The sequence below is a fragment of the Ruditapes philippinarum genome, unplaced genomic scaffold (assembly GCF_026571515.1).
Source record: "Ruditapes philippinarum isolate M1 unplaced genomic scaffold, ASM2657151v2 ctg810_1_1_1_1, whole genome shotgun sequence".
NCBI lineage: Eukaryota > Metazoa > Mollusca > Bivalvia > Venerida > Veneridae > Ruditapes > Ruditapes philippinarum.
This window is the reverse complement of record NW_026858765.1, coordinates 142,406-156,981: the sequence shown is the minus strand read 5'-3', so window position 1 is coordinate 156,981 and position 14,576 is coordinate 142,406. Positions and strand designations below refer to the sequence as shown.

Below are 14,576 nucleotides of genomic sequence, written 5' to 3'. Positions count from 1 at the left end.
TTGGAAAAATTTTGAACTTTCAGTTTCACCACTCATTCTTTTAGCCATTATTTTGGCTACAAATATGCAATATGCTATTTCTAAAAGGTTAAGACTGAATAATTTCAGTGCTTTGAACATTGTATGGAAATAGTTTGTGTTAACATTGAAAAGTTTTAAGGGCTTTGAACTTAAAATGAAAAAAATAATTAAAGCACCATCTGAAATTTTGGCTGCATGCGGGGGCATCCGTGGCATGATGACACATTTCTAGTGGAAATAGGCTTACTTTCACTTTGGGCCCTCTCAGTGAAAATCTAACATAGCTGACAATGTAGAACCACCTTAAACTACCTGACATTCCATGAACAATTAAGGACAGGTCAATTTGTTTCCTTGATTAAGAGCAAAATTATTTGAAGTTTTACCTAAATATATCCTAATCAGAACTAAGCAAAGCTAGGTCAACTTATTTGCTAAATTCATTTCTGTAAAAGAAACTTTAATAATAATAATAATAATAATAATAAAAGTTATAAAGTTATAATAGCTTTATGCTTAGTTAATAGTCAGGTTTAAATAAAGAAAAAGAAAGAACACACTTTTACACACAAATGCCCTTTCACAAGACTCGCACTGAAATTCTCGTTTACCAATATGCCTCTTTTTATGAGATTTTAATGATGATAATCCTGAAATTTGGAGAATATATGTATAATTACAATTTAATATACATATCAAATTATTACAACATGTACTAAGTTCCCATCCTTAATCTGCGGGAAGTTTTGGTAATGGATTTGACCTTACTAAAGTCTATCTCATGAAATTTTGTATTATCAGGTTTGATTTCCTTCTGATTGCCGTATCCAAAAATATTTCTTCCAAAAACATTATGTTTTAAGCCGTTGAGAATAGGGTCACCAATTCTACCTGTGATTTTTTTTTGTATTTTGGAAAAGAATAATTTATAAACTTGTATTCCTTAATTAATATGCAGGGCTGACAAAATGACAACCAATCTCACTAAAAGAAAACTTTGTGATAGCTGTCAAAATTTATTTTCCTGTAGAGTTCAATAGATACACATTTGATGTGAATTAAAGCTAAATCATCATTTGGATTGGCAATTTTAGTAACAGTGATGTAGCATTTTGTATGGAAGTCTAAATACCACTTTGTTTACGTTTACCTACTTTTAGGACAATTTACACTGTACTCCACATTAAACATTGGTCTTTTCACATGGCAAGCCCATGTGTTGCTCTAAATCAATTATAAAAATAATCATTAAAAACAGTTTTGTTTTTCTTTAGAGAAAACAATCATGTAATCATATTCATTTCCGAGGCTTAATGTGACTTTTAGAAATGCTCAAGTCAATTTTAACCACCGCCCTATCACTGACAAGCAAAAGCAAGAACTTTGATTTTGGCTTGCAATATGCAGAGACTTTGACCTGGGAATGGTTTGCCCATGGTAAAAGCCTAGTTCTGCCATTTGGATATATTCCCAGCCAATTTGGCACCAAATCACAACTACAAAATTGACATATTAGTGCTGGGACAGACAAAATGTAAAAAATACAGCTCATTTCTCCCATCCTTTTCCAACAATGGATGGAACTTGTTAACCAACCCACTGATGTTAAATTACCTAAACTTTCACTCAGAAATATGCTCACCTCTAAATCCCTGCCCACAGAAATCACAGAGGTGAGGTCTATTGTTCGAATGTGTAAACATATGTTCTAACATCACAGACCTCTGTGAGAAAGCCTTATCACAAATACTGCATCTGAAAAACAGACAAAATTATTTCCCTCTTATACAATTACACAGGTCACACTGCTAAACATGTGAAGTTAGTTCACTTTGTGTATACAAAAAATAAACCAATTTTAACAGTTTCAGCAAATCATCAATGGCTTTATCATGTAACTTTAAATTTTGGCAAACAACAATTCATAAAAGTTGTTTGCAAAAAAATACTCTACATACCATTTTTGGCTTAAACAAGACCTGTCGGTAGGACAGCAACACTCGACTATTCTGAGTGCTTGATATTAATATTTGAAGTATTACAAAATCTTTAACGTAAATTCTAAGTCAAAAAAGGGGCATAATTCTGTCAAAATGCTTGATAGAGTTACCTCCTCTTGTCTACAGGTTGGGGTTATGATGGTGAACAAGTGTGCAAAGTTTCAAAGCCATATGTCGATGGACTTTGAAAATATTTGAACTATTACAAAAACTTTAACATAAATTCTTAGTCGAAAAAGGGGAATAATTCTGTCAAAATGCTTGATATAGTTACCTCCTCTTGTCTACAGGTTGGGGTCATGATGGTGAACAAGTGTGCAAAGTTTCAAAGCCATATGTCTATGGACTTTGAAAATATTTGAACTATTACAAAAACTTTAACATAAGTGGTTACGCCGACGCGGACGCCGATGCTTGGGTGACTGCAATAGCTCTACTTATTCTTATCGAATAGTCGAGCTAAAAATTATAACAGTAGATTTTAAAAATAGTAAATGATTGTATGATTATGCATTGTTTTATCACAGTCAATGGTTACACATTTACATGACTTCTGACAGAACTGTACTCTGGTATAAGATATACCATGGCCTTGAATCCATATATATCTGCAGATGTGTTCATAGAGCGGTCATCATGGAATCTTCAATGTGACATGTTTGTGCCATTCCATGAAAAGCGGCTTATGGTTCCCAAATAAAAGAATGTGTGTGCCCTAAACGAGGAAACAATGGGCAGAAAGAAATAAAATCGAATTTGGTTAAGGGTTATGAAGCCTGCATATCGGAGACAAGAGGTCAAAAGACAAACCCCAAAAAAAGGGATCATATCCATAGGGTGGTTATATAGTATTCAAGTTGGAATACTGGATTTTACTTCTTACCTTTCTGAATGTCATGAACTTGTTGTAGCATTGTCTATGACCTTCAAATTTGAATTCCAGAGTTTTTAAAGTTAAGTCATTTTATGCAGGCTGGCCTGACATTATTGGTTAAGCATGCAACATTACCGGAATACCCTGCCTGAACCTAGACTGAATATCCTTTGCCACCAGAACATGTATTTAGACAGGCCAGCCTGTACATCAGGGCAGTCTAACGATTATCAAAGAAGTCATAGGCCAACAAAATATGCTTTATAAGCATAACAGTTTCTTTGATATTTGTGTGCATTTCATTTAATGGCCTATACTGTGTTTTGGTTGACTTATTTTCATCTTGATATCCCTAAAATTGATAAAGGAGAAATCCAAAAATGGAAACTGGACAAGTCCATTTCAGACATTGAGCAATGGCAATAGGTGTACCTGTATGGTTTCTCCCCAGTATGAATCCTTTCATGTACCTTCAACACTTTTTTCTCCTTGAATGATTTATTGCAATATTTACATTTCCATGGTTTATTGTCACTGTGTGTGGTCATCTCATGAGCCTTCATATTTCCCTTTGTAGTGAATGATTTATTGCAGAATGAACATTGAAACGGCCGAGAACCTGTGTGAGTTCTCATATGAACTAAAAAATAGAAAAAGCAACATTTAATTTGGATTAATTGTTTGTTTGTTTGTTTGTTTATTTTACGTCTTATCCCAACAGTATTTCAGTCATACAGGCGGGTAGTTTCCTAAGCATCGTTCCTGGAGAGTTACACCAGTACTAGACTACATTCTTCCGCACTAAACTACCAAAGCATCTCCCGGGGATCGAACCCATGCCAGAGAGGCAACTGGATTAGAAGTCATCGACTCTAGCCCCTCGACCATGGAGGCGGTCTTTGGATTAATTGGATTGGCTACATTATTTCTTACAAGCATTATTATAATATCAAAAGAGCCATCACTGTGTGTGAGCCATGCTCAAATTTTTTCTTATTTCTAAAAATAAACACATCAGAGGAAGAACATTGTAGTAAAGGGTTTTGAAAGAAAACATCATTTCTTAAGTAAAGAATTAAATTTAAATTTCAAATTTGACCCGACAGTGAAGGTAATTTATATACTAGGGTCAAATATTAATAATTCAAAATCTTGGTGTTGTCTTATCAAAGTATTATTTATTAAATTTAAGTTATTAAAATCTTAACTTATTTCCAATAACTTGACCATGAAGGTCAAGACCATTTTAAAGTGAAGGTCATAACTAAATTAATATGACTTAATATTACACTTATTTTATTGCTAAATGGGCTTCAAAACCTGACAGCATTTATGAAGCTTTATCTTACCTATGAGAGCATTATAGGTCTTCACTTTTCCTTTACATTCCTCACATCGATAAAACATCTCCCCATTCTCATTCTTCTCTGGTGCAGGGATATTTATATTTTTTGGCCGACCTGGCCCTCTACGGATGACGGGAGCCTTGTGGGGCCTTGTACGTAATCTTCTACCCAATATTGAACGATCTCTTTCCCTACTATCTCTCGTTACCACATTTTGAGGTGTTTCCTTAGAAAAAACAACAACAACAGAAGCTATCATATCAATGCAAATAAAGACTAAGAGCCAAAGTCTTGTGTTGTGGTAGAGTCTCTTTAAGGCATAGCTATATTTTAGTTACATATATGTATCAGTACAATGGTAATTAATATTGCTTTGCAAAAAAACAAACATTCACCATTCCTCAAGCCTTGTATGGCCTTGAAAGTAAACTTCTCCCAAATATTGAAATTTGAATTATCATTTACATTATCACCTTTCCTCACCACTGTGAGGTGTTCCCTTCAAAACAAGTAAAATCTTAATATCAACATAAATTTAGCTGAAATCAATACAGGGTTGGCTGTTGATAATGATAAGCGAAGGAATGTCTTTATAGGACTGATAATAAAAAGATCACACCCCAGTAACTGTTAATCAAAAGATCACATCCCTCATTCCCTGTTTTTATAACTCAAATCTTCACAAAAAAATCTGAACTTTTCTATACAAAAAAACAGACTTATAAATGCAACTTGATGTATCAAAAGAAATAACAATTTTCTATATTTTTCTAAGAATAAATGAGCCACAATTTTGTCAATAAAAGTTATAAGCAAGTAATATGTTTCGGTTTTGTAAACAGAAAAATAAACATGTAATATGTTAAGTGTTAACTAAAATTAATACAAATAAAGTCTGTACAAAGTTTCAATCAAATTCATTAATAGGTTGTAGAAATATCAAAGGAAATGTAGACTTTTGAAACAAATTTATCATGAAAAAGGGAGATAACTATGTGAAATCAAAGATGATTTATGGGACATGGAATGTGTCTTCATAGTGTCACCATTGATGTTTTAAGTTTCATGAAAATATTCAATGTACTTTTTGAATTATCAAAGAATCAAGAAAGAACTTAAATATAGACAAATGGAAAGTGAACCATAAGGTTTTTTTTTCTGTTTAAACATAGTTTCACATAGCAACAAGTTTTTTTACTTGAAGGGACCAGAAATAATTTTTCAAGATTAATGTTCCATTTGATGTGATCTAGTACGATATCATTCCTCTTATGTCTGTATTTATCTTAAAGCTGCAGTTTATAAATGTGTTTAAAAAAATTTTGCTGTTGCCTGTTGGGATAAAAATGTTCTTACAGTTTTGTTGACCTTTTTAACAGTATTGTTGTAAATCTGATCAGAAGTTATGATTTCAAAAGGAAAACATCACAGTTACACTTAAGTTTGTATACCAGTTTCAACATGCTAATGATAACTAAAATAAGTTCAGGACAACAGAAAACTTTACCTTCTTATCAAGTCCTGAGTTATCTATTCCTGTTTCAGCACTTTCTGATGTAACACTAGCAGCATGGCTAAGCATTCCAGGTGTATACCCCGCTATTTTAAATTTCTGCACCGTCCCGTCAGACAGCTCTACAGACATGTGTATACATTTATCATCATCCTCATCTTGGTCATCATCTGCAATAACACAGATCAAATATATAAATCAACCTATAACCTGCTAACTTTGTATAATAGACATGTCTAGCTTTGACAATAGAACAGTCAATTTGAAATTTACAGAATCAAAATACAAAATTATGCTAAAACCCATAATAAAGTTACACAAACTTACCAAGAAATGGGTGCAAAGCTGAAACTTGGGGTGAAAAAACTAATGAAGACATGTGATTCTTTAACTAGATTGGTAACAATAGAGGTGAGGAACAAGTGGTTCAGAGTTTGTAACAAGTGGTTCAGAGTTTGTAACAATTGTCGCTAGGTTGTGGAAACCAACTTTTCCTAAACAATGATGTCACTTGTGTATCAATCCATATCCCCCTTAATTGATAAAATTTGTAAAAATTTGTCTCGCTTCAACCTAAGAATTGTTGATAATATATAAAGCGATGCAGCAGTAAAAGTGATGCCAAGATCATATTATAAAACTTTAAGATAAGATTTTTGCACCAGACCATAGATTCAAGGAATTTCCAAGGCCTATCAATTTTTGTTACCAGGGCTCAAAGTGCTAAATCTGTAAGAAATATTAACCTTTAAGTAGTGTCACATTTTTAGGGTCTATGTCCATATACTGTGCGAGTTTTGGAATGCAATTGATCAACTCTGTTACTTCACATTTGGTATCAGGTACTGAAATATAAAATATTGCCAAATATCAATGTTATGACTGTCACTGATTTGACTGATTATGTGGTCTTAAGAGATTTGACAGAACTAAGGCTCCCACGTTTACAATTTTTTGTAAACGTTTACACGATTGCTAAGAACCGAAACGATACCGTTTAAACGGTGGTACCTCTATGTACTATACACACCATGTATTTGAGTCGCCAAATGTTGTCTTTCTTTCTATTTTTTACACATGTACAAATAAAGAATGCGAAGGGCCCATCACGATTGAGTCAGCACAGATTTTTTGCATTGTAACCCCATTTTTTACCAAAAATGTATTTTGTCACAAGCAATTTTGCACCGTAATGCTGTGTGGAGGGTTGTAAACACCTATTTTCAGTTTGTTTACTTAGGAATAAACCATTAGAATTGATAAAATCCATGATTACAGGCAATGATTAAGAAATTTTGTAAGACAACATGGTCATTTCGATTAAACGTTTAACAATATCCTAAACGTTTATGAATGAAAATCGAAACGAATCCGTTTAATCGTGGGGGCCTTAGACAGAACACACCCCTAGAGTGTGTATATTCTAGGCTTAATAAGGTTCCAATGAGGGTATTGACACCACATACTATTTATTGATAAACTTACACTACAGGTTTAAATTAAACTACATGTACATAATAAATATTGACTGAAAAAAAATTGCTTAAAAAGTTAAATATATGTTAATCTGAAGTACACAAAAATATTTCAGTTATTTGATAATTTAGTTTCCTGATTTTGTAAAGTGTCCATAATTCAACCAATATGACTGACTAAATAGCTGCTATAGCTTTTTTTATGGTATCAAAGACTGTTTAAATTTGGTTCTAGCAAACAATTTTTAGTCCTAAGATTATATACATACCTGTTTCCAATTTCTCTGTATTGTCTAAAATGTCTCCAGACAGATTATCTATATTTCTATTTACTATTGCAGCGTTAAAGCTCTCATTAGTTCCTTCATCAAAGGATTTCAATTTAATTTCTATTCTTTTTTCATCATTACTTTTCAATTCTCTTTCTGTCACTTGAGTTGACTCACAAAATATTTCCAAATGGTCGTCATTATAAAGTGTTCTTTTCTTCTTATTTTCTGGAGATAATATCATATTAACATTTTCTTCAGAGTCAGTGGTATCCTTGTCAATCTTTTTTGCTTCAGCCATTCTCAGCACATCACTCAACTCAGGATTACTACATGTCTTAAGTTCATCACTACAAACAATATTTTTCTCTTTATTGACACCTGAACATTTTGTGTGTGTATCAGTTTGAGCATCTACCTTGAAAATACTTGTCTCACTAACTTCGGATAATATTTTTCCATCCTTTATTTCAATTATAGCCCCACCTGTATCTGTATCAAGGCTGCTTTCTGAATGTACATTTTCAAAATCTCTTTCTAATCCAAGAAGTTCTATTAAACCGTCACAATTTTGATGAAAGTATCGTTTAGCATCTGGTCGGTATATATCTGGCATAAGACTTGCTATTTCTGTCAGTTCATCTACCTGAAATTGTTAACAACATTTGAGCGGTGTCACAAAAAAACCAACATAATGCGTTTGCGACGCGCAGTCTCATCAGGATCCATGCTGTTTGCTTACCAAACCTATTACAAGTAGAGAAACTGATAGCGAACAGCATGGATCCTGATAAGTCTGCGCGGATGCCCAGGCTGGTCTGGATCTATGCTGGTTGCAAACGCTGGTCGCCAAAGCATTACTTTGTCATTTATATAAAAGGTTCTATTTGCCAATGTTAGTAGGCCTACATATAGAAAATAAAAGATTAAAACTCAATATATATCGCATGGTATTGACAAGGTCTTTTCACGTAAGTGCCCAGCAACTTAAATCACATATGATTACTGAAGCAGCAGTGAGAGACAAACGACCATTTCATGATTTGGAGCATTGATCAATTTATAACAAACTGTTTAAAAAAACTTTGAAGTTTCCTGTGATATTTGATATCTAGTGTGATGTTTGACAGGCGTATTGGTAAGTGATTAAATTATCAGTAGCACACTTCGGATTAACAGTATATTACTTAAAGAAACAAACAACCTGTTTGAAATATTTTTTGTTGGATCTGAATGAATGAATGAATGATAAATGAATGATAAAAAAAAAAATCCAAAAAAGAAGAAAAGAAACAGGGTTAAATAATGGTTAAATTGCGTTCTGTTTTTCTTTCCTTCGTTTTTATTCTTTTTTTCTCACTCTTTGATAGGCATTACACATTAAGACTATCTAGATACTATAAGTCAGAAAACAGATCTAGAATTCACTTGTAAAGGATGTTCATTTGTAATTCCACATCCTGAACCTTTGTTAAATTCCATGTGCATAAATGTCACCCAAAGTAACGCTAGTTCCTCGATTTTTCCGCAGGGGCATTTTAACTTAAATTTTGAACTAGAGTCAGAGAGTATTGATGAAACTGAAAGTGAGTCTGTCAGTCATCCTATGAATGTAACATATACAATTGCTCTTAATAAAGACAATGACACCGTAGATAGTGACGCACCATGCACAACACAGGACATCAGTGACCATGTGCCACCAGAAAGTGAAAGGGATAGAGGTGACTTTTCAATGGATATCGAGTTCTCATGAGGATATCATGCTGATGCAACTTTCATCCAAGAAAGGTGTGGTAAATATCATTCTAACACGACCCGCAATTTTCACAAATGAATATAGAAGAACGGAAAGTGTGTCTTAATGCAAGAGTCATAGCATTTATTTGTTGAAGTCATGTTAGAATCGAAATAATATTTTAACCAAATCTGTGATTTTATCGCTTGATAACACAACTGTTTGTCGATTAATCTTTGACCTCTAAGTGTGACCTTGGAGGTAGGGACCCATGTTTTGTGCCTGATATATCATCTCATAATATTATTGTGATTATTTGTGCAAAGTATTTTTAAAATCTCTTGATCTATGAAAAAGTTATGGACTGGACACAAAATATACCCTATAACAGACTATGTAAATCTTTGACCTCTATAAGTGTGACATTGACTTTGAAGGTAGGGTGCAGGTGTTGTACTTGACATATTGTCTTATTATTGTGAGTTTTTGTGGCAAGTATTTACAAAATCCTTTGATCTATGAAAAAGTTATGGACCAGACACAAAATTTACCCTGTAACAGACTATGTTAATCTTCGACCTCCAAGGGTGACCATTACCTTGGAGGTAGGTGACCGGTTGTTGCGCAGGACACATCGTCTCATTATTGTGAACAATTGTGGCAAGTATTTACAAAATCCCTTAAGATTAAGAAAGTTATGGATCAGACACAACATATACCCTCAAATAGACAATGTTGACCTTGAATGAGCAAGTGCTTCCTTGAACCAGGAGGTAGGTGTCTGGTTCTGGCGCATGACACATCGTCTTATTATAGTTACAAACATTTGTGCCAATTAGTTATTTCAGATTCCTTTGATAAATGACAAAGTTATGGACTGGACACCAAAGTGTGATGGACAGACGGACGGAGCCTATTAATAAATCCCCTTTTTTCTTCGAAAAGGCGGGGGACAAAAATAAATCAGTTTGCCAGGGGATCAAACTGGTTACACCTGGATTACTGATCTGATACTTTCCCTATCTAAGTTTAACAGAAGTCACTTTCATTGTGGCTGAACTTTGGTCATTCCCAGTCCCATTATACCTTATTACCTAGCACTGCTCTCGCTAGTATCCCCTACAAAGCACCTTTGTCGACAGGATGTTAGACAGGTGTGGGTAACTGGTGTACAAATTGTAAACATTATGGTTTGAGGGTGTGGAAATTTTTGGGGCCAGATAGAGTTGGGTAAGTCATTTAGTTACAGCACTGTTTAGTATGAAATATTTTCTATGCAAAAGACAGTAGATCTCTGTCTCTGACTCTTTACTTTACTTTATCCAGCTTAGGGTCGCGAGATCAGAAATCTCTTATAACCCCCTCGAGGTCTGACACCCAATGATTATTATCCGGTATAACAGTATATAATTTGTTTTTCATAACCTTATCGAGTCTGTTTTTTAGCGAATTCAGCGTTGGTGAACATACTACATAATCTGGTAATTTATTCCACTCTGGTATTACTCTTAATGAGAAAAAATGTTTTCTTAATTCCTTTTTACATGATTTTATTTTCAACTTCATGGAATTTCCTCTGATGTGATGATTATCAAGTTGTGCTTTTTCAAAAAATACATTATAATCAATATCTTCCTTCCCATTTAATAATTTCCATGCTTGTATGATATCACCTCTAAATCTTCTGTAAGCCAAAGTAGGAATTTCCAGAATTTTTAATCTTTCTACATACGATAAATTTCTAATACATTTAACCATTTTTGTTGCTCTTTTTTGAACTCTTTCGATTGCTTCAATATCTTTTTTAAATCTTGGACTCCAAATAATATTTCCATATTCAAGGTGTGGTCTTATAAGAGTTTTATAAAGTTTCCGAAATTGCTTGATATTAACATGTAAGAAGGTATTTCTGACCAATCCAGTTATTTTATTTGCTTTATTGATACAATTACTTATGTGATGTCGAAATTTCAAATCCTTATCATATAATATACCTAAATCTCTTTCTTCCTCACTAGACCTCAATTGTTTAGTTGTAAAGTCACTTTTCATAAAATATTGATGTTCCGTGTTATTGTGTCCATAATGAATAACACAGCATTTGTCTACATTAAATTGCATTAACCACTTTTCACTCCATTGTATTAAACTATCATTGTCCTTTTGTATTTGGTTAAAGTCTTCATTTACATTTGCCAGGTTAAATAATTTGGTGTCATCCGCAAAGAGACGCAATGGTACTTTTAATTTGACTTTCAATGTCATTAATGAATATAAGAAACAATATTGGTCCTAAAACACTTCCCTGTGGAACACCACTTGTTACACTACAATAGTCAGATTTACTATTATTAACAACAACACACTGAGTTCTGTTTGTAAGGAATGCTTTGATCCATGATAAAAGTGCACCACCAATACCATAAGATTGCAATTTAAGTATTAGTCTAGAATGTGGAACCATATCAAATGCTTTTTTAAAGTCATAATACAAACAATCAAAATTTCTGCCTTCATCTAACCAATCTGTCCACTTTTCCATGACTTCTAGTAACTGAAGGGCACATGATCTAAGCGATCTAAAACCATATTGGGCTGCAGAGAAAAAGTTGTTAACATTCATATAGTCTACAATAATATTCCTTACTATTTTTTCCAACAATTTACAGGGTATACATGTCAAACTAATTGGTCTATAATTTCCTGGTGAATCTTTACTTCCTTTTTTAAATAAAGCTTTGATGTTCGCAGTCTTCCAATCCATAGGCAATATTCCAGTTTCTACAGATTCAGTAAATATAAGTGTTAAAGGAGAAACAATTGATGTTCTCAACTCTTTTAAAACCCTTGGGTGAAGCAAATCTGGACCACAAGATTTATTAACATTTAAATTCTCAAGTAGCTTAGTCAATACTTCTTCACTGAAATAAATGTCATTTAATGTATTTCCACCACTGCGATTTGTAATATCTGGAAGATTGTTGTTATCTTCAATTTGAAATACACTTTTGAAGAATTTATTAAGTTCATTAGCTTTATCTAGGTCACTTTCTGTATAAGTGCCATTTTCACATTTTAAATGAGAAATACCACTTTTTACTTTCTTCTTGGAGTTAGCATATTTATAAAAAGCCTTTTGATTATCTTCTTCTGATATTTTCTTTTCAAAATCTGACCTTGCTTTTCTACATTCCTTTGTTGCAATATTTCTATTGTTACAATAGTTCAAATAGTATCTAAGTTCTTTTGTTTGTTGATATCTATTCCATGATTTATGTTTTCTCTTTACAGCTTTCAAGGCTGTATTTGTCATCCACAAGGGCCTCCGTTTATTTAACACACGTTTAAAATTTCTTCTTGGTATGTGTTTATTTACACTATTTTGAATTTTTTCTTTAAAAATTAACCATTTATCCTCCAGACTTTTGTGCTGAAATTCAATACTCCAATTGATTGAACTCATTTCAAAATTTATGGAAGCGTAATCACCTCTATCATACATAAAGTTCAATTTATTTGGTTCTTCAATTTGCTCTACATTACATATAATGTTAAAAGTCAACAGTATATGATCACTTTTACCAACTGGTGGAAAGTGTTCCAATTTTTCAATTAAAAACTCTTCATTAGTAAATATGAGGTCCAAGGTGCTAGGATTCTGGCCATTTCGAAATCTTGTGTGAAAATTCACTATTTGATATAAAAAACTATCACGTACTGCTTCGATGAATTCATGACTACTATGATTTTCAGGCATATTAGAAATCCAGTTGATCCAATCAATCTCACGATAATTAAAGTCACCCATCACAACTATTCTACTGTGAAAACTGTCTTTTATACAGCTAAACATAGTATTTAATTCTTTGTTATTTATATCACATGAATTTGGAGATCTATATACTATACCAATTAAGATATTTTCATGTTTATTAATTTCAACTTCACACCATACTGCTTCTTTACAAGAAATGCTATTTAGTCTTTCATAGAGAGATGCCCCTATACCTAAGCGAATAAATAATAAGGTTCCTCTGTTACCTTTGTCAGTAAATTTAGGATTGCAAAATAACTGATATCCTTTAATATTATAACTCAACAAGTCAATAACATCTGCTGTTTTAGAAAAAGCTTCCGTTAAACCAATAACATCTGGCTGATGTATAAACACAAGAGCTTCCATTTCTGTCCATTTATTAGCTATACTGTCAGCATTGGTATATAAGCATTTTAAACCATCAATATTTTCTACACTAAAGTTAACAGTAGTTTGTGATGAATTTGAAGAATCTGTTATATCACTATCTGAAGAAAAAGAGTCCATACTATTACCACTATAATCTGTATCCACTTCAGAAGACAAATCTAAATCTATTTTATGATCTAATAAAATGTTTGAAGAAGTGTCATGTATAGCACTTACACTGTTAACAACAAATGATACATCATGATTAGTGCAATCAGAATGCTTCAAGATAAAGTCATTTTTACTATATACAACCTCATTACTTGAGGTACTAGAAACTTGTTTCAAAGAAGAAGAAAAATTAACATTAACAAAACTTGAACTATGTAAACACGAACTATTTTTATTACTGTCTATGCAATTACACTCCTGCTGGAGCCTTCCCCTAAAGGGGGACTATGCATTGATGTTTGGGTTTCAGATGTATAGGAATTGTTATTAAGACTTCCTGTCATATCTGTGTTTCTTTTAAAGAGTTCATCTTTAAGTTTGCGAAAGGTGAAAGAGGGATCTATCTCTCGTCGTTTAGCAACTTCGGCCTTCATTAAATTATTCTGTTCCCTCTGACGCATGGTATAGTCTGGAGTTATGATAACATTTTTAAATTCAGTATTTCTTTTGACAATTTTACCATTTGTGACAAATCTGTGTTTTTCAGTTTCATTTGAAAAATTTACTTTAAGGGGCCTTGGTCGTGGCCTAGGATCTGAGATGATTTTTTAAAAAAAATTATTACCTTCGATTTGAAAACTTCTAAAGGGTTTTTGTTCAGCTCGCAAAGCAAAGACTTTTTGTTTGTTACATCTCCCATCATGTGATTATAGAAGTTTCATCACTACAGTATTGAAAAAAAAAAATCTGACAGATTTCTTGTTGTTGTTGTTTTGGTGGTCGCTTACATAGTTAATATATTTTTTTTAAAAATCGTAATTTCTCCTTTTTTCATTGCCTTTGCTTCAAAATAATTATAACAGTGATTGAAATTAAAGAAAAAATAGCCTTACTGTAGGAAACGTACAATGTGTTAATATTTTTTTCATTACATAATTTTATATGATAGAAGCGATTGTTTTGAAAATTAAAATGAAACTGAA

The 14,576-nt window shown here is 32.8% G+C and overlaps 1 protein-coding gene across 1 annotated transcript; it reads right to left on the bottom strand.

Annotated features, from left to right (window-relative positions):
- Positions 1-537: 537 nt before the first annotated feature.
- On the bottom strand, positions 538-14,370 carry LOC132754193 (zinc finger protein 18-like). Its single transcript, XM_060744788.1, has 8 exons — positions 14,219-14,370; positions 7,499-8,144; positions 6,501-6,599; positions 5,749-5,924; positions 4,245-4,467; positions 3,328-3,535; positions 1,664-1,776; positions 538-671 (listed from the first exon to the last, which is right to left on the bottom strand). The coding sequence occupies exons 1-8, from the start codon at positions 14,294-14,296 to the stop codon at positions 538-540; spliced, it is 1,677 nt and encodes a 558-aa protein (XP_060600771.1). The 5' UTR covers positions 14,297-14,370.
- Positions 14,371-14,576: the final 206 nt, after the last annotated feature.

What these genes read in the sequence shown, in the direction of transcription:
- LOC132754193 (XM_060744788.1), bottom strand. Translation starts at nt 14,296, where the DNA reads ATGATGGGAGATGTAACAAACAAAAAGTCTTTGCTTTGCGAGCTGAAC. An exon ending in TACAGAGAAATTGGAAACAG is followed by an intron (nt 6,600 to 7,498) that starts GTATGTATATAA and finishes TTTATATTTCAG; the next exon opens with TACCTGATACCAAATGTGAA. An exon ending in ACTGGGGAGAAACCATACAG is followed by an intron (nt 1,777 to 3,327) that starts GTACACCTATTG and finishes TCTGTTTTTCAG; the next exon opens with ATGCAGTATTTGTGATAAGG.